The following is a 20839-nucleotide window of genomic DNA, read 5'->3' on the forward strand; positions in this document are numbered from 1 at the left end:
CCCTCCATGTGCACTATCATCGCTGTCACTAACACAACATATGCCTCCTTCCATAAATTTCCTCAATCAACACATAACATCCTATTTTTAATCAAACCATTTTTCGAATCAAATTCTTGTCTTCACTTTCAACTTACTCTCTCTTCTCCACACTCCATCCAAAAACCTATCATTCTTTTGGGTCCAATCACATTATCAACTGAAGAAATCATAATATTCTACTCAACCAGCACATCACATAATAACGTGCATTGGAAAACTTCAACCCCATTTTCAGTACAACATGGCAGATACGGAACTGAAGGAAAACGCATACGAAACATATCTCAGTCATAAGACCAGTCACTACGGCAGGACAATCATGTAGAAAGAAAGGAAAACAAAGAGATGCTACTGGTTGAGGGACGTACCTACACATGTCCACGATCAACCAGTAGCATCCACCAAATCCTGGTTCAACAAAAAAACACATAATTATGTGCTAAGTATTGTCTTTCCCTACTCAATAATCCATATTATTATTCTAAACATATATATGTATATCATGCCTCCAATACAGAGCCCAATTTCAAAACGACTAATGTTGTATGAGACAAGTAGGACCCCATAAAACTCAAGTGGAAACCAAAGTCTCCACAACCACAATTACTACATACTATTTGTCCCCTACGACTAAATACCAACCCATAAATTAATGGAAACATCAATCAACTCAACAACGCACTAGTCATCCTATTGTCTCCACAGAACATAGTACTTAAGCATCTGCATCTATGATATAAAAGTTAAAAAAAAAATGTGTGACAAAAATGCAAACTTCAGTACTTAATAAAAGAGTTCCATATAGAGAGTAACCAGCTTCTGAGGGGTTTACCAATAGCTAATCAACTGACATCTTTTTAGTTCCCAAGCTGCACAACTTCAGCAATCTCTAAACCCGAATAATAAAGATGTAGGACTTGAAGCTGAACCTTCACATGGATGCTTAACGGACACAAGTTCATTGATCAGCGTTTATTCCAAAGATGCGAACTTTATGCATGTGTGGGAACTTGGCAACAACCAGAACAAAAACAGCTAGAGTGTTGAAGAAGAGCATAGGATGTTGATAGTCAGTTGTATGGGAGGCTATCAAGTACCTGATAAAAGAAAGGATGCATCCATCAAATACACGATATATGTAGACATATGTTTGGACTTCGAGTCAACCGAAAAATGCACCATAATATACTACATGATGGTTCTTTGTCTAGCTAAAAAGGGAATCATTCATGTAATAAGTTTTCCCATTTTACGTCTCATCATGCGCACAAGTATAGAATCCCCTGAAGAAAGTATATATAGAGAACCGGAGCATTCTTGAAGACGAGGATAAGTAAAGACACAATAACAGAAAAAAGAAAATGCACTCTTCCAAGTCAAACAAATCCTAAAACATAAAGTACCGCCATGAAGATAAGACGAAAATTTCACGCAAAGGGGTCGGATCCAATGTAGGACCTAAAATGCCTAATGCAAGATGCCAAAAAGAAAATGAAAATCATATACATACATAAGAATGTTTGTAGCATCTCCTGACTTCAGCAGAAATTCAAAGCATAAATTTTGCATGCTTTCAATATTCCTATTACGGAATTGGAAATGTGTACCAGGTACGTTGCCAAGTTAAATGTGATACTTTTCCAACAATCACAAGCCAATCTTCCAACAGAATCACAGATAAACTGTATTTTACCATATCATGGGAAAGTGCATATAGCTCATCTTTAAGTATAACTCGCTTTTACAGTTTTAACTTCAGAAAGCTTCCAGGCATTGGAGGCTATATGGATTAAGTTCACTGGTTAGTTATCTGATTGTGCACTGAATATTGGTTTGAAAGTACTAAACTGCTGTGAGGACTTTTATTACTAAACGTGCTTAAAAATAATGCAAAGAAAATGAATAAAAAGCTAAAATAATGCAGCTGCATACTACTTATTATTGTTCCATGTTAATCTTAGCAAAAAGGATGGAAAACACTCTTTCCACATGTTCTGTAGGTTAGATAATTTTCCACAGCTAGGATGGGGAAAAAAAATCTGGGCAACCCCATTTCCCCCTTTTCACTCAAATTCATTATAATATTATCATGGGCTGTCTGCTTATATATATTCATCTTGAAAAGGAGAAATTTGTTATGCAAACAGCAACGAAAAATATGATATTTGAATTATAGATTTACAATGAGATTAATTAATGATTGGCCACTCCATTCATACAATAATTGTCATAAACAAATACTATCTAATAATGTATACTTTAACTCTCAGCGACTCATCCTTCTTTAAAACACAATTCTCAGCGACTCAACTAAGCAAAGGGCCTTAAAGGCCACTGCAAAGAAAATCTTAAAATTAACATCACATGGCTAACGAAATCACTTTGACTGCATGACATACAATACATTTGGAAACTCTCAGGGAATAGATGCTTTACGTGTATATTGGCTTCACAAATAAAGAGGCAGGTGGATGGATTTAATCCTTCCCAGGGGAGACATACAACTGAACATCTCTTTTATGGCTAATGTAGAGAAAAGGAGAATCGAACAACCTTTCTAAGAATGAGGTGTTATCAAAATGTTATTTAGAAAAAGGAAAACATAGCAATCATATTTCAAAAATAAAAGTTATCAAGGTAAATTACTCTCATAACCCTTCTTGCACTGTATCAGAAGATAAAGGATATTGTGCTTTAGCAGGGTTCAGCATTCAGATCACCTGCCAATTATTAACCACCTAGTATTCTCAAACATCAATTCTATCCCTCAGGTGACAGAAAGGGTTTAGCTTAAAGGACACCAACATACAGTATTGTTGCTTAACGAGAGAAGATGTGCTTAGAGGATTCACATTATTATTTAAGTATAAGGGAGAGGATTCACATATTATCATTAATATTTAGGTATAAGGGACTCAAATTAATCAATACAAAGCAAAAAGTTAAAATAAATCCTATATAAGAAAAAATGCCGTATGAACTATAGCAAGTAACAAAAGACAAAAATGTAAGGGGAAGAAAAGAAAAAATGATATGAAGGCTTACATAACTACAGGAACGACTGTCAAGAACTTCCTATTACGAGTAAGTTGTTTGCCACTGTCTATTTGCTCCCACCAAGTCAACCTATTGTAGATACCCTGATCTTCTGCAAATGGAGTCCCCTTCTTCCAGTGAAAAAAGTGATATGTGACCTGAAAAAGATCAGATCAGATAAGAATATGAAAATTTGTGACATCAAATAATTGCAAATATCCTTTCCATGGTAACGCTGTTGCAGCTAAACAAACGGCATCAGCAAGGCACAATGGTGGAAAGATGGAATACTCTACCAATAAGCGATCCAGATACTTCATGCATACAATAAGCACATCTTCCTTTAACAGAAAATGGACATCACTACAAAGCTCTTTTACAGTCGGAAACAACATTGGATTGACTTTATTTAAGTTTTAGCATACAAACAATAAAAAATATCACTGGAAGTTATAACAGTACAATTAAAGATGAAACTACGTGAGCGCCTCGGCGCCTAGAAGAATTTAGATAGGTATATGTTGATTATTGTACTCTTAAACTAATGCAAATGAGATTTCAGTACCAAATCTAAAGTTTTGATTTGGTTTCCACACAAAAATGAACGGGGAAGTTGAGTATGTATATAAGAAGTATTACTCAAGTTGGAAAACTTTAGTGGAGATGTTAAGAACAGAATTGAAAGGAAAACAATTGTAGAAATTCTTTATTCAATCGGCAGTGCCGCCCAAGCCCCAGGCTTTTCCTTGATACAATATATATCCTTTTCAATCATAATCTCCTAAACTATTAATAGGGAAATAATCATAATAACCGACTTTCCCCCCCAACAGGCGCATCATAACCGCCCCTTATTCTATTTACAAGATACACACTCCTATTTACAAAATACACACTATTTACAATATTTATACTAATTACACAGCCCACGAATGTAGACTCAATCCCGATCCTCACGCTTCTTCCTCCTTTGATACACTATCAAGGGCTTTCCCTGGTTGTCACCCTTTCGCTTCATATCAATTCCATCCCCCTTAGAATCGACCTTGTCCTCAAGGTCAAAATCTGGAAATTGCCCCATAAAATGTTGCAAGTCGATCCAAGTAGCCCCATCTTCACCCTCACCTTTCCATTTCACCAATAGTTGCTCAACTTCACGTTCCCCCATTGGAATCACCCGCAATGCCAAGATTTGTTCTGGCTCGAGCATTGGCAAGACCGGCAGTTCTATAGATTCCGGAAATTCAGTTGTAACTTCATGATTTCCCACCACCTTCTTTAGTTGAGAGATATGAAACACCGGATGTACCTTGCTGCCTTCCGGAAGGCGCAGCTTGTATGCTCTGCTCCCAACCCGAGCAAGAATTTCGAAAGGCCCATAACACTTAGCCGACAGCTTATGATCCTTACCATCCCGCAACGAGGCTCGCCGAAACGGTCGGACCTTCAGAAACACCTTATCACCAATCATAAACTCTACGTCTCGACGGTGCTTGTTGGCCTGAATGCTCATCTCCTGCTGTGCTTGCATTAGATTTCCCCGAAGTCGCTGCAAAACTTCATCTCGGCTGGCCAAAGTTTCAACCACTGCCGGCATTTTACACTCCCCGGGCAGAAAACGGCGAAGAGTTGGAGCCGGCCGACCATATACCACCTCGAAGGGAGTCATTCGCGCCGCGGTTTGGTATGAAGTATTGTACCAAAATTCTGCCCATGCCAACCATCTCACCCATTGCTTGGGCTGCTCGCTAGTGAAACAACGGAGGTATGTCTCCAACACCCGATTCGTCACCTCCGTTTGACCATCCGTTTCAGGATGGTAGGCTGTAGAGAACTTGAGGCGAGTACCGGACTGCGCGAATAATTCTTTCCAAAAAACACTTATGAACATGGAATCACGATCGCTAACAATGGAGTTGGGAATTCCATGCAAGCGGACCACTTCTTTCATGAAGATTTCCGCCACCGAGCGAGCAGTGATCGGAGGCTTTAATGGTAAGAAATGAGCATACTTAGATAACCTATCAACCACCACCAATATCACAGAAAATCCTTTCGACTTAGGCAAGCATGTGATGAAATCCATAGAAATATCTTCCCAAATTTGTTGCGGAATAGGCAACGGCTGTAGCAACCCGGCTGGCGACATTGCCTCGTATTTCATCTTTTGACAAATCAAACATTTAGCAACATATTCTTTAACAGTACGGAACATACCTTTCCAATAAACGTTGGTTGCGATCCGTCGATATGTTCGCAATACTCCTGCGTGTCCCCCAGACGGGGTATCATGGAACTCATGAAGAAGTTCGGGAATCCATTGCGATGCTGCCGGTAGCGTGATGCGATCGTGAAAGAATAATTTCGTTCCCACCAACCGAAAACCCGGTCTACTGTCCGGCTGCCGCTGAATTGATTCGATGATGGCCTTGAGATACTCGTCACTCCGTTGCTCGCTCTCGATCCCCTCGAAGCCCAGCCACTCCGCCTTACTTAATGCTGACAACTCGGCATCACCGTCCCGTCGTGATAGAGCGTCCGCCGCAGCATTAGAAATTCCAGTTTTATACTCAATATCAAAGTCATATCCCATCAACTTAGCAATCCAAACTTGCTGCGCGGGAGTAACAATCTTCTGATATAGCAAATGCTTCAAGCTCCGGTGATCGGTTCGCACCACAAACTTCCTTCCCAGTAGATAAGGTCGCCAATGCTGAACGGCTAAAGCGAGGCCCATCATTTCCCGTTCATACGCCGATTTTGTCAAGGTACGATCAGCCAAAGATTTGCTGAAATAGGCAATCGGTCGACGCTCCTGCATTAGTACCGCCCCTATGCCCGTTCCGGAAGCATCGCATTCGATAACAAAGGGGCGATCAAATTGGGGCAATGCCAACACCGGTGCCTCCGTAAGAGCCCTCTTTAAGCGACAGAAGCCCTCTTCCGCTTTAACAGTCCACTCAAAGCCTTTGGGAGCGTCTTTCTTTAATAACATCGTTAATGGCCTCGCAATTAAGCCATACTCCCTGACAAAACGGCGGTAGTACCCAGTCAAACCCAAGAATCCTCGTACCTCGCGTATACTCGAAGGTCTCGGCCACTCTAGCACAGCCTTAATTTTATCCGGATCCATTGCTACTCCATCCTTCGAAATTATGTGACCCAAGTATTCGACTTGCCGACAACCAAATGTACACTTCTTGTGATTTGCCAAAAACTGATTTTCTTGTAAAATCCAAAGCACAGTTTCCAAGTGCACTCGATGCTGCTCCCACGAACGGCTGTAGATGAGTATGTCGTCGAAGAAAACTAACACAAACTTACGCAAATAGGGCCTGAACATGTCATTCATAGTGGATTGGAAAGTCGCCGGTGCATTCGTGAGGCCGAAGGGCATGACCAAGAATTCATAGTGACCACTGTGAGTTCGGAATGCGGTTTTGGGTACGTCCTCGGATGCAACTCGGATTTGGTGATATCCGGATCGAAGATCAATTTTGGAGAAAACGACCGCCCCAGCCAGCTCGTCAAGCATCTCTTGAATCACCGGAATGGGGTATTTATCCGGTACCGTCACCTTATTTAATTCTCGATAATCGACACAAAATCGCCAACTCCCGTCTTTCTTTTTAACCAACAATACTGGGCTTGAGAAGGCGCTCGAACTCGGTCTTATAATCCCTGCCAATAACATGTCCTTCACCAATCGTTCAATCTCGTCCTTCTGGTGATGCCCATAACGATACGGTCGCACAGAAACTGGCCGAGTACCATCTTCCAAGGTAATGCGATGGTCTGTCACTCGCTCAGGTGGTAAGGATTTCGGATCCCCAAATACTTCGTGAAATTGTTGCAGCACTTCTTGTACCCCTTCTTGCTCGTGTATTTCAGCGTCCCCCTTTTCTTCTAGTACTATCGCCCATACTTGTGCATCGCGAGAGTTGATTAATGATTTTAGTCCGATAGGTCCCCGGCACAATTGAGGATCGCCCCGCAGCTTGATGCAGCGACCTTCCTTTTCGAACTTCATTATCATTTTGTCGTAGTAGTGCTTCACCTCTCCCAAGGTCGAAAGCCATGTCATACCCAAGATCATATCTACACCACCTAGCGGAAACACAAAACAATCTAATAGGAACTGACATCCCGCCAATGTTACCTCAATTTTCCGGCATGCCCCATCCGCTTCTTGGCGTAAACCGTTTCCCAAGAGAACGCCGAATCGCTCCTCTCGATCGGGCTGTAGTTGCAGCCGGTCCACGAGTGCCCTTGATATAAAATTGTGGCTTGCTCCGCTATCTATAAGAACTATGATAGTGTGTTCTCCCAACTTTGCATGCAGGCGCATAGTCCGAGCGGTATCAATGCCCGCCATTGAATATAATGGCAACTCAACGTCTCCTTCGCCAGACTCTTCATGCTCCTCGTTCATCTCCTCAAGTCCCGTTGGCTGATAAAATTCATACTGCTGCAGGTCTATCTTCTCTCCTTCGGTGATCATTACTCGCAACTGTTTGAGGCTACACTCATGCCCCGGAGAATAAGGTTTTCGACACCGGAAGCACAGCCCTTTAGCCTTTAATTCCGCCAATTCTTGCGAAGAGATCCTCGTAAAACGAGGTCGTTGTGGATGCTGCATCGCTTCACTGGCCCTTGACATAGAAGATTTCTCACCCGGACGTGAGTTACTACTAGTGAAATTCTGACTTGGCCTTCCTATCGAGTCAGTCCAAGCCATTGAACCGCTTCGACTCCAGCCGCTTCTCCTTGGCGTCGAATTATTCCAATTCAAACTTGTACGTCCTCCCCCCTGGATTGCCAAATTATCTTCTACATCACGTGCTAATTCCATTGCCGATTCCAGTTCAGTCGGCCTGAATAGGCGTAGGAATCCTCGTATTGGATCCTTAAGACCCTTCATGAAGTAGCCGAGATAATGAGCGTCGGTTAAGCCCGGTACTTGACTTGAGAGTTGAACAAACAAATTGACGTAATCCTCGACTCCCTTAATTTGTTTAATATCAGCCAATCTCTCAAATGCGTCCCCTTGGAAACGAGTATCGAACCGAGAAACCAATGCTTCCGAAAATTCCTTCCATGTGAGGGAGGGCTTACGAGAACGCAGCCAAGTCATCCAATACAAAGCCGGTCCCTCCATTGCCACCACCGCCGCTGCAACTCGGAATTCCGTCGCAGTTCCGGTTATCTCGAACTGTTGGTTGGCACGGGCTAGCCAACCGATGGGGTCCATTCCGTCGAACGACGGCAATTGCAAACCCCCTTTGTTCTTCCCCTGGTCGGGTTTCTCGCCCGTGTCGCTACCTTCCTCTGATTTGTTACCATCGTCGTTGTTGGACCCTCCTCCGCCGGAGTGAGATTCCGACTTAGTTTTGACGGCGACCGATAATTCGGTGAGGGTAGCAGTAATTATCTCCAGACTTTCTTTCATCGCTCTCTGATCTTCTCGAATCCCTTGCTGCTCTTTTTCCAACGCTTCCATCCTTTCCGTTTGCGATCTCGTCATTTTCAAGTGAGGACGGGATCCGGCAGGTCGGACCAATTGTTAAGAACAGAATTGAAAGGAAAACAATTGTAGAAATTCTTTATTCAATCGGCAGTGCCGCCCAAGCCCCAGGCTTTTCCTTGATACAATATATATCCTTTTCAATCATAATCTCCTAAACTATTAATAGGGAAATAATCATAATAACCGACTTTCCCCCCCAACAGGCGCATCATAACCGCCCCTTATTCTATTTACAAGATACACACTCCTATTTACAAAATACACACTATTTACAATATTTATACTAATTACACAGCCCACGAATGTAGACTCAATCCCGATCCTCACGCTTCTTCCTCCTTTGATACACTATCAAGGGCTTTCCCTGGTTGTCACCCTTTCGCTTCATATCAGGAGAACAACTAAACTTGGCATTAATACTGAGAGAGCTTCCAAGGGTTGGTGATTATTTCAACATAGTATTTTCTATTAAAACGACATGTAATTATAATTACATAGGCATATGAACTATCAGAATATCAATTCCCCCATACTCAAGATAAGGAATTCCTCATAATGTACTCTTCCAATGGCTTTCCAAAGACTATCAAATCCTCCTTGTTTTAACATGACAAAGATTATCAAGAAGTCAATCAAAAACAGAACTCCACATTATCCTGTGTGAAGATAAATATTGGATCCGCGGCAAAAATCAAATCAATGCAATGCTTTCAGGATCTCAGAATTCTCGAATTTATCATAAAAGAGAGAAAATCTAATTGCGTAGCTTAATCCGTGTAATAAATCAAAATTCGGAATCAGTATCTAAGCTTATTCAACAGAAATTTCCTAGAAAATATTAAACAGAAACAAAATTCAAATTCCATGAGGAAGCGGTAACACTCAGAATCGATGATCAGAAAATCCCAGCAAATAAATCTAGTAAAAAAACGGAATCACGAGATATGCATGAGGAGGAAGGAGGCATACGAGGAAATGAGAGAGATGAACGACGGTCCACGCCATGCCGGGAGAGCAAGCGAAGACAGAGAGGACCATCAGCCATGAGAAGAAGAGTATAAGGATGTAGGTGCTCCAGACGCCGGGGTAGGTAAACCATTCCGTGTTCCGGTTCAGATCCGTCGTCGGCGCCGCCCGAACGTACAAATTCGCCATATCCCTCTCCCAATTTCTTCCAATTCAGCTCAACTCAACAATTTTCTTTCTTTCTGATAATAATTGATGTTTGGATTTACAAATTACGGTGAAACTTGTATTCCCCTCAATTTCTTTTCTTTTGATTTTTCTTTTTGGGGAAGGATTTTCCGAGAAGCCGATTGCAAATTTGAATACGCACAAGTGGGCCCCGCCCCGATCAAGGAGTTGGACACTGTAAATATTTAATTATTTTACTCGTATCAAAATACGCTCAGCTATTAATATATCGTTGATTTATTAGTCAGTTTCAATTTTTTATAATCATAAAATTGGTGTGTAAATAAATAATTTTTATGTTTTCAAAATTTTCTCATAAATTGCAAAATTGAGGCGCATATAATAAGGAATGAGTTATGACTTGAGAGAATCTGAGTATTTTCAAATTGAAAAGTAGGCTGGGAATAGATTAATTTCTTTTTGTAATTTTGTGAATAAAATCGATGCATCGTGTATGTATAACAGTATAAGTATAATGCATTTTGCATAACTGAAAGTAGAAATTGTAGTTCTAACACTCGAAATCAGATTTCCAAAAAAAAACAATCGAAATCAAAATGTTAGAGAGACTAATGAAATTTACTTCATCCGTACCCTCATAGTTGAGTCATTTTTTTCACTTTTTTTTACGTTATTGTCTTACTTTATTCTCTCTACTTTATTCACTTTTTACTACGATATACCGCACCGAGAATGTCATACCGCATACCGTACCGCAAATTGCGGTATGAGAAAATGTCATACCGCATATCGTATTTCGGTATACAACTTTTACGGTAGACCGAAATAAGGTATGGTATACCGTACTCGGTATACCAAAATAAGGTATGGTATACCGTTATACCTGTGTTTCATACAAAAAAATCCTATTTTATAGCGAAATATTTAAAATAAAATTTCACCTATTTAAATAATGTCCAAAAGATTAAAATTACACCACGATCAAATCTATACAGTGGACTTGATTTACATCTCTGCTTGAGTGTGCTTTGGGTTGGGGGCGGCGGAACTAAAATGTGAAAGTAGGGTTAGGGATTTTAGCATTTTAACTATTTTTATATAAATTATAAATATAATATATATATCAATTTTTTTACAAATACCGCGGTATAGGAAAATATATATCTTTACTGTACCTAAATCTATCGGCAAGGTATCATACCGTACCGCAACTTGCGGTATACCGTAAATTCGGTCTTTTCGGTATTTTTTCGATACGGTAAGTGAGATATTTCGGCATATTTATCCAGCTCTACTTTTTACTTTATTCTCTGTTTTTACTTTTTATCTATTTATTTAGCACACTCAATATTCATTGCTTAAACTCCGTGCCAAAAAATTTTGCCCCAACTACGAAGGAACGATGGGAGTATTAAACTGGAGGGGAGTACAAATTATGTTTCCACAAAAGTGGAATGGAAACTCAAAATTATGCAATTTGAGTTACAACTGAAAAACATGCACACGTATTTAATTTGAAGGTAAAATTTAGATAAGTACCAAGTATTTTCCTTTGCAAAGAGGGTTTTCAATTTGCAAATTGCAGTGACCAAATAATTTCACTGGGAAATTAGTCACTTAAGTTAAATTGACTGTCACAATTTTATGCAGCAGACCGTTGCTGTCTCTCCTGTCAAATATGGAGTACAATTCACCTTAAAATCATATTTTGATCGAAATTCATGATTTTTTACTGTAAAATGATTGTCATGGCAATTATAGTACTAGGGTAGTTCAGATAATTTGAGTAGTTTTGAAATTTTACGTGGGTGGGAATTATAATGTCTCACCCATAACGAAAATAGAATGTAGGTTGTAAATAAAGAAAATGGTTGTGCTGTAAAAAAATTACTAAAACAAATGGTAGAAGAATAATGTTAAATGAGATAATATAGTATTGGGTCATAGAGCATTTTTGTTGTGCTATAAATAAATTGGTGGTCTTATTTGGGCTTATATTTCATGGACCTTTTTCTCTTTATTATAGCTATTGGGTCATATATCAATTGTTCATAAAATCTCACGCAATAAAACATACTACGTTAATCCCACAAGAATATGCACTATTTTTTTTACCTATCAGAATATGAACTTCCCCTAATCACCCGGACAACAAGTAATTGAAAATTTTAAAGACACCAATGATTGAACATACATGTGGGTTCCACATTAATAGTAGTATTTAAATTTTTAAAATTTTTTATATTAGAAATTGGTCTAATTTGGATGGACGGCCCAAAATAGTAAAACTTTTCAATTTTTTTTGGACCCGAGTATGTTTTTTAAAAATTAAATGACTCCAAACTCTGAAATGACCCATGATTTTATAATTTGCAAAATTTAATTTTTTAAGTAAATTAGTTGTTGAATTTAATTTTGTGGGTATGTACTAGTCTCCAACAGCAGATTTCACAGGCTTCTAAAGAGTCGTTCGCTTTCCTTTACATGAAAAAATATTTTTAAATTTCCATGACAAAATATGGACAACCTATCCTAAAAATAGGTGATTCATATATTTGGTTATAGTTAGAGCATTAGCAATAGAGGGCCGATGGGAGGGCATTCCCCATCGGCCTCCATCGCCCCACCATAGCAGGAAGAGGGCCGATCAACCGCCCCCTCCAATGGACCAACACATCGTCATCGGCCAAGGCCGATGAAATGAGGCGCTGATCGGTCATCCATTGTGGAGGATGGGCCGATCATCGGCCTTCTCCTTTTTTTTTAGTCCATTTTTTCCACTATTAATACCACGTCTCATTCTTTACATTTCCCACACTATACATAGGCACTGATGCTTTATTTTTAGTTTTATGTAAAATTGCATCTCGTTGTATTCTTTTTTCCAATGTTGTAATAAAACGAAGATTTGCGTATTAATATTTTGTGCATTTAAATCTATTTAATTTGATAACATATTAAATATAGATGAGCTAAAAAATTAAAATAAAATAGTGATGACGTGGAAATGAAATGGAATGAGAGGGCCCTATGGTAGAGCCCTTCAATTGCATGGAGATAGGCCCTTTGGCCAAATGCTGATGTGGAATGGGAGAGCCCTATGGGATGGCCCTTCCATTGTGAATGCTCTTAGGGCATTAGTAATGGAGGGTCTTCCCCACCGGCCTCCATTGCCCCACCATAACAGGAAGAGGGCCGATCAACCGCCCCCTCCAATGGGCCGATACATCGGCCATGGCCGATGAAATGAGATCCCATTTTCTTTTCTTTTTTATTTATTTATTCCATATTTTCTAATATAAATACCTCATCCCCTTTATTCTATTTCCCACACCATCATCTTTTTCTTCTCTCATTTTTCTAATAATTTTTCTCTCTCTACTTTTATTTAAATTTGCATCTCGTTGTATTTTCTTTTCAATATTGTAATACAACGAATATTTCTGCGTAATAATATTTTTGCATTTAAATTTATTTAATTTGATAACATATTAGGCCATCCGCAATGGGGCGGACGATGGCACGCCCGATGGCGCGCATCGTCCGCGCCCGCCATCGTCCGCCCCATTGCGGATGCGTGACATAGGCCGCGGACGATCGTCGCGCCCTATACTAAGGGCGCGGAGTATAGCGCGGACGATGCCCATCGTCCGCGCCATCATCCGTCCCATTGCGGCCTACGCGGACGATGGCCGCAGACGATTGGCCATCGTCATCGTCCGCGGCCATCGTCCGGCCCACTGTGGGCAACGCGGACGATCGACGCGGATGATGGCACGCGGTTTCATTTTTTTATAAATAGAGTTCATTTGTAATTTCATTTCACGATTTCACTTTCGAAACTTATTACACTTACATAATTACTACGAAATGGATTCAAGTCCCAATAGTCCTATGTTTAGCGGAGAGGCGCGTTGGCCGGGTACAGAACCCGACGAATATCGTTCGTTCAACGCCGACACCCAGTACGATCCCGATTTCAGTACGGAATCGTACGGGTTGTCTGACATGGAGTCGTCTCCAAACCGACCAAGCGCTCCCTCCCGCCGTGACGCCTCAGCGGCCGATCCCGAACCCGCCGCGACCGCTTCCGCCCCAGTAAAAAAGAAGCGGAACCGGCAGCGGGCGCAGAAGTTGCCGCCTCCCGGAAATTGCGATGAGTACGCCCCCGGCCGTACGAACTACACCGACGACGAAACCCTCATTTTGGCCCGGTGTTGGGTAGATATATCGGAAGACCCGATTTTCACAAACAACCAGAGGCAGGTCGCGTACTGGGAGCGCATCGCCGGCCTCTACAATGAGGCTAAGCCGCCGACCGCGTACAAGCGCAAACGAGAGCAACTCCGCAAGCACTGGGATCAAGTGAAGAAGCAAGTGAACTTGTACGCGGCGGAGTTCGAGAAGTTCACGCGGGCACAGGGGAGCGGTGAAAGCTTGAGCGACGTGCGCGCTAAAGCGCTGTTGTCGCACCGGTCGATGTACGCGACAACAAGCACGAGGCCATCTGGGCGCTCTTGAGGGACAATCATAAGTTCCAAGGTGGAATTCTGCACACTGGTGCGCCGAAGAGGACGAAGACCACCGAAGCTGGTGATTACACGAGCAGCGGCAGCGGCAATCACCCGGTTGACCTCAACCGGACGTACGTGGATGAAGGGAGTTCCGGCACACCGGTGTCCTCCCGGCGTCCTCCCGGCGTCAAGGCTGCGAAGGCCAAGGGGAAGGCGGTCGCGACCTCATCCTCGACCGCTGCAAACCCATCTCCGTTCCCGGAAACGCTCCCGACCCAGACGGCCACCGCGTTTGAGTCGTTGGCAACAGCGTCGATGGCGAGGACGTTATTGCAGACGCACAAGGCCCTCAAGAAGTGTACCGACCCCGACGAAGCCGAATATCTCCGGGCGTTAATCGATGAGCTGCGTCGGAAGTTGGGAATTGCACCGACTTAGTTGTTTTTTTTTTGTAAGTTGAATGGTGTAACTTTTTTTATTAATGCGTCGCCATTTGTTATTTAGACGTTTTTTATTTACTTGTTACTTGTTATTTGAAAAAATTTAAATTAATTAAACAAAACAATAAAATGATGATGTGGCGCGCCTTAGGGCGCCCCACTGCAGGTGGGGGGAAGGAGGATAAAACTGATGACGTGGCGCGCCATAGGGCGCCCCACTGCTGATGCCCTTAAATATAGAAGTGCTAAAAAATTAAAACAAAATAGTGATGATGTGAAAATGAAATAGAATGGGAGGGTCCTTCCGTTACAGGGAGATTGGCCCTAATGTGGAATGGGATGGCTTATGGAAGGGCCCTTACATTGTGAGTGATCTTAGCAATTACCAATAAGTTATCAATTCAATATATCCTTGTATATAATTTTGTTTTTTAGTATCCTTGCCTATGCGGAACTAATTTCGATTGATATTATGTTTTGAAAGTAATTGAGTTATTTGTTATTTTATGTTGAGTACTCCCTCCGTTTCTTCATAGTTGAGTAATTTTATTTATTTCGGAAAGTTTCTTCATAGTTGAGTTATTTCCATATATAGTAATTATTTTCTCTTTCTTACTTTAGTCTCTCTTACTTTTTTCTCTCTACTTTATTCACTTTCTACTTTATTCTCTCCACCTTTTTCCCTCTCTTACTTATTTTATCTATTTATTCAACACACTCAACATCTCTTTCTTAAACTCTGTGCCGAAAAGTTTCGCCTCAACTATGGTGAAACGGAGGGAGTATTTGTTTATTCGTGTTTTATTTCAGTTATCATTGTGATAATTGTACTTTATGGTGGACTAAGGCTTTACATTAATTAATACTCGTCATGTTTATGAAATTTTGTCACATTTTCCATTTCCTCTGTTCCACAAAATTTGTCACATTTCACTTTTTACCATTTTTAGTAGTGGATCCCACATTTCACTAACTTATTCTCACTCACATTTTATTATAAAAGTAATACTTTAAAAGTAGGACTCACGTCCTACCAATTTTTTCAACTCACTTTCCATTACATTTCTTAAAATCCGTGCCCGGTCAAACTGTGACAATATTTAAGAGACGGAGGGAGTAATTGCTTCATCCATAAATCTCTTTCAGCAATTTTTTCAACCGAGCCTTTTTATTTTCATTCACATCCTTCCTTTTATTACAACTAGTGTCAGACCCGTGCGATGCACGGCCCAATTCATTTTCTTCTTGTATTAATTTGAAACATGAGTCCATCATTTCCAAAATGAGAAACATTATCTGTGACACCCGTGACCCAAATCATACATCATATTGCATAATTTTATATTTTATTATAATTACATGACATATATTTTTATTATAATTATAGAGATTGAGTAGGTTGCTATATAATATTGCATTTAGTAAATTATGTAAAAGTAATATAAGTGTGCATGCACATATATAAGTATGCGTGTGTATGTGTTAGTGCAACCTTAGTGATCTTCTTTAATATTATATAGATAATTTCTTTTTTTACTATATATATTTTACGTGCATATGAGGTACGCCAATTTAAGAAAATTGTTAGTGATAAAACATTGGCCGCCATAGTATATTAATAAATATATGTGTATAAAATGGGATAATACGTGGGAGTTGGAGAACTATGCATGCATTATTTTTTTTATTAGCTGGACTAATTTAAACCTAGTGACTAAGCTTTTTGAGGACACCTCCTATACTAGAGAGTATAGTTGAAGAAATAGGAAAAAAAAATAAGGAAGGAGAAGGAGTCGGGAGAGTATATGATCTAGAAAAAAATACATAGTGGGAGCTCATGTAGTTATTAGGACCGAGGGTTGTGAATTAGGAGACAGAATATGAGGCTCGGTTAGACTATGATGTCATAATCAGGTGTGTATAAATCACACTTTTAGTTTTACATGTGTTATGTGATTGATTGTTATATGTTGAATGAGAGTGAATTATTGGATTATATGGTGTGAAATTGATATGATTATGAATTGTTTGATTTTAATGGTCCAATATGATATGAATATTTGATTGCTTAAATGGACATGTTTGTTTAGATATATTGGATAGTTTGATGGAATATGATATGGATATGTTATTGGTGCAAAGGATATGTTTATGATACCGATTATGTGAATCATTGGATTAAAGAGGATCTGTGACGGTTTTGCCCTGGATCTGAAATCACAGTGGATATATTGGGACCTTCGGGTCAAACATATTGGGACCTTCGGGTCAAATATAGAGGGACCTATGAGTCCAATTACAGAGGGACCTTCGGGTCATAGAGGAATCCCGGGCAGATACCGGGCTTGACTGTTACAGAATAATAAACTGAATAGAGTGGCATATGCATATGAATATGAAATGGTTTGTTTTTAAATTATGTTATATATATTGTTTCTGATTATATGTATTGATAAAAGAATATGTTTGATGTTTGTATCATGTGAGATTAAAGGTGGAAATTTATATACACTGAGTTGTGGCTCATTTAAACCACTAAATTTTTCAGGAATAAGATAGCAGTAAGTTTTGACTGACATGGGTCATAGGAACTCCACGTGTTATCAGGTTCGGCGGCTGACGCATATTGGCAACCTTCTCCTCCTCATCATTTTGCATGTAGATAAATGTATAGTATATAGAGTGATGAGAGGGTTCCACTACTGTGTAGAATGTTTTGAAATATGTATCGGATAAGTGTTGGTTTGAACTTATATAATATGAATGTTCTATGAATTAGACACGTGTATTGATTGCTTTTATGATAAGGGATTTATTTATTATAAGATTATACGTCAGAGGGGTTGAGGTGCCACAGTTTAAGGTGGTATCAGAGCGGGGATAGAATCCCGCTGGGACATAGTATTCATGTATATCATAAGATATTTTTTGGTTAGAAGTTTCATTTGCATTTCAATTATCACAAACATGGGTCACTGAGGAGAGAAGGGTCAGCCACCCTGCATCATCAATTAATTATAGAAACATCTCATATACATATTGCATCATATGGTGATTTCCAGTAAATACATGGACCAATGATGAGTCAAAGAGGTAGAAACATTAAATAGCACCGAAAAATGAAATTGTTGACTTTATGAGACTACTGATCCAGTCATGACTGAGATATGGTTGAAAAGGATAGAGATCATGTGTTCAATCAGATGGGTTATATGTCTGAAGAACGTTTTGATTGTATTGTGTCTCTTCTTTGAAGCAATATTTACTATTGGGCAGAAACAGTCCCACAAGCTATTATACAATCTTTGGTACTAAGTTCAGACGATTTTCCTAGAGAATTTAATGATAAATATATGCAAGAAATGTATTGTGACGATGAAGTAAAGAGAGTTTTTGTCTTTACAAGGAACTATATTTGTTGTTGATTACGAGCTGACATTGTTTCAGTATACACGGTTTATCTAGACTATGTGGTGTGAGTTAATTCAGTTGAGCTGCCAGCGAATATTGATTCTCTTATTCATGCACACATTTGATATTATCATGGGTATAGATTGGCTGTCACTTCATCGAACTAAGGCAGCTTGTCATATTAAATAAATGGTAATATAATCATCGAGACGAGATCGAGTGATATTTAATGGTATCGACCAATTGCAACTTGTCTTATATTAGCTACATCGACTTTTCAATTTATTCGAAATGGAAATCTCTCTGGAGTATCACCTGATCAAGAGACAAACTTCACTATTGAGTTACTACCAGGTACTGCATCTATTTCTATTCATCCTTATCAAATGTCTTGATTAGAGTTTCACGAGTTAAATAAATAGTTACAAGAGTTGTCAGACAAGAGATATGTATGACTCAATGTTTTACTTTGGAGAGCACCAATATTATTTTTGAAGAAGAAAGACGACACACTGCGACATTATATACACTATTGGAAGTCGAATCAAGTGACTGTGAAGAATAAATATCTATTACCAAGAATAGAAGACTTATTTGATCAATTTCAAGGTATGCAACTGTTTTCGAGTATTGGTTTTCGATCATGATACCATCAGTTGAAGACAGCTAAAGAGAATCTTGCAGAGACACAATTTTAAACTCAGTACGACTATTATGAGTTTTGGTTATGTCTTTCAAATTAACTATTGCACCTACAATTATTTATGGCATTGGTGAACGAAGTCTCTCAACCATTCCTATATCACTTAGTGATTATTTTTATTGACTTACTATTATATTTCACGAAGTACAGATGGGCATGTTAATCACTTGCAGTAAGCATTACAAGTTTTGCGAGATAAGCATCTTATTGCAAGGTTGGGTAAGTGTAAGTCTAGCTAGATCATATGGTATTATTGGGACACATGGTATCAGGTTGAAGAATAGAAATGGATATACAGAATATTGAAGTATTTGTCAACTGAAAATGATTCTCGATTATGGTTGAATTGATGAAGAAGTTATTACGGAAGAGTTCTCATCTTATATGGAGTGAATCATGTCAAAACAATTTTGATGAGTTGAAGCATTGATTGACTATGTCGTCTATATTGGTTATTTCCACAGGTACATGATATTATGTTATTTACAGTAATGCACTGCAACATGGATTTGGTTTTCTTCTATTAAAAAAAATGGAAAGTTTATTGCTTATGCATAAAGGACAATCACGAGTACATGAAGCTTCTTATTCTATTTCTGATCTGGATTTAGCAGTGTTGTTTTTCTTCGAAGATTTGGCATCATACTGCTTGATCACGAGAGTTTGAAATATTTGAAGAGTAAGAAGGAGTTGAATATCAGACTAAGACATTGGATGGAGTTTCTTACAGAATATGATTGCACCATCGAATACCATCTTAAGAAGGTGAATGTTGTTACAGATACTTTGAGTTACAAGTCAAGCAGAGTGATTACACATATGCAAATAACATCATTATTAAAGTATTATTGGTGGTCGAAGATGAAGAAGAAAGTCGTAGAGTTTGTTTCAAGGTGTTTGACATGTCAACAGGTTAAAGCAGAACAGTGTGTGCCTACAGTCACCGATAGCACATTTCTTACCTATAAGATGGCGTTCTTTGTTATATAACTTAGCTGAAAAGTACGCGAAAGATGCAACACGATTATATGGTATTCTATCTTTTATGTCTAGCAGAGGTCTGCAATTTACTATCTATGGAGACATGATTATATTTTAGTAATATTTTTCACCAACAGAAAGATGGTAAGTCAGAGAGAATTATACAAATGTTAGAAAGAAATGAATTTTGCGGACAAAATTCTTAAAGAGGGGAAGAATTGTGACACCCGTGACCCAAATCATACATCATATTGCATAATTTTATATTTTATTATAATTACATGACATATATTTTTATTATAATTATAGAGATTGAGTAGGTTGCTATATAATATTGCATTTAGTAAATTATGTAAAAGTAATATAAGTGTGCATGCACATATATAAGTATGCGTGTGTATGTGTTAGTGCAACCTTAGTGATCTTCTTTAATATTATATAGATAATTTCTTTTTTTACTATATATATTTTACGTGCATATGAGGTACGCCAATTTAAGAAAATTGTTAGTGATAAAACATTGGCCGCCATAGTATATTAATAAATATATGTGTATAAAATGGGATAATACGTGGGAGTTGGAGAACTATGCATGCATTATTTTTTTTATTAGCTGGACTAATTTAAACCTAGTGACTAAGCTTTTTGAGGACACCTCCTATACTAGAGAGTATAGTTGAAGAAATAGGAAAAAAAAATAAGGAAGGAGAAGGAGTCGGGAGAGTATATGATCTAGAAAAAAATACATAGTGGGAGCTCATGTAGTTATTAGGACCGAGGGTTGTGAATTAGGAGACAGAATATGAGGCTCGGTTAGACTATGATGTCATAATCAGGTGTGTATAAATCACACTTTTAGTTTTACATGTGTTATGTGATTGATTGTTATATGTTGAATGAGAGTGAATTATTGGATTATATGGTGTGAAATTGATATGATTATGAATTGTTTGATTTTAATGGTCCAATATGATATGAATATTTGATTGCTTAAATGGACATGTTTGTTTAGATATATTGGATAGTTTGA

The 20839-nt window shown here is 39.0% G+C and overlaps 1 protein-coding gene across 1 annotated transcript; it reads right to left on the minus strand.

Annotated features, from left to right (window-relative positions):
* Positions 1–493: 493 nt before the first annotated feature.
* On the minus strand, positions 494–9906 carry LOC121758615 (ORM1-like protein 3). Its single transcript, XM_042153990.1, has 3 exons — positions 9575–9906; positions 3088–3236; positions 494–1139 (listed from the first exon to the last, which is right to left on the minus strand). Exons 1-3 carry the CDS (start codon positions 9758–9760, stop codon positions 1001–1003), a joined length of 474 nt encoding a protein of 157 aa, XP_042009924.1. The 5' UTR covers positions 9761–9906; the 3' UTR covers positions 494–1000.
* Positions 9907–20839: the final 10933 nt, after the last annotated feature.

This window comes from Salvia splendens, chromosome 12, assembly GCF_004379255.2.
Source record: "Salvia splendens isolate huo1 chromosome 12, SspV2, whole genome shotgun sequence".
Classification (NCBI taxonomy): domain Eukaryota; kingdom Viridiplantae; phylum Streptophyta; class Magnoliopsida; order Lamiales; family Lamiaceae; genus Salvia; species Salvia splendens.

What these genes read in the sequence shown, in the direction of transcription:
- LOC121758615 (XM_042153990.1), bottom strand. Translation starts at nt 9,760, where the DNA reads ATGGCGAATTTGTACGTTCGGGCGGCGCCGACGACGGATCTGAACCGG. An exon ending in TTCATCTCTCTCATTTCCTC is followed by an intron (nt 3,237 to 9,574) that starts GTATGCCTCCTT and finishes GATCTTTTTCAG; the next exon opens with GTCACATATCACTTTTTTCA. An exon ending in ACAGTCGTTCCTGTAGTTAT is followed by an intron (nt 1,140 to 3,087) that starts GTAAGCCTTCAT and finishes TTCTTTTATCAG; the next exon opens with GTACTTGATAGCCTCCCATA.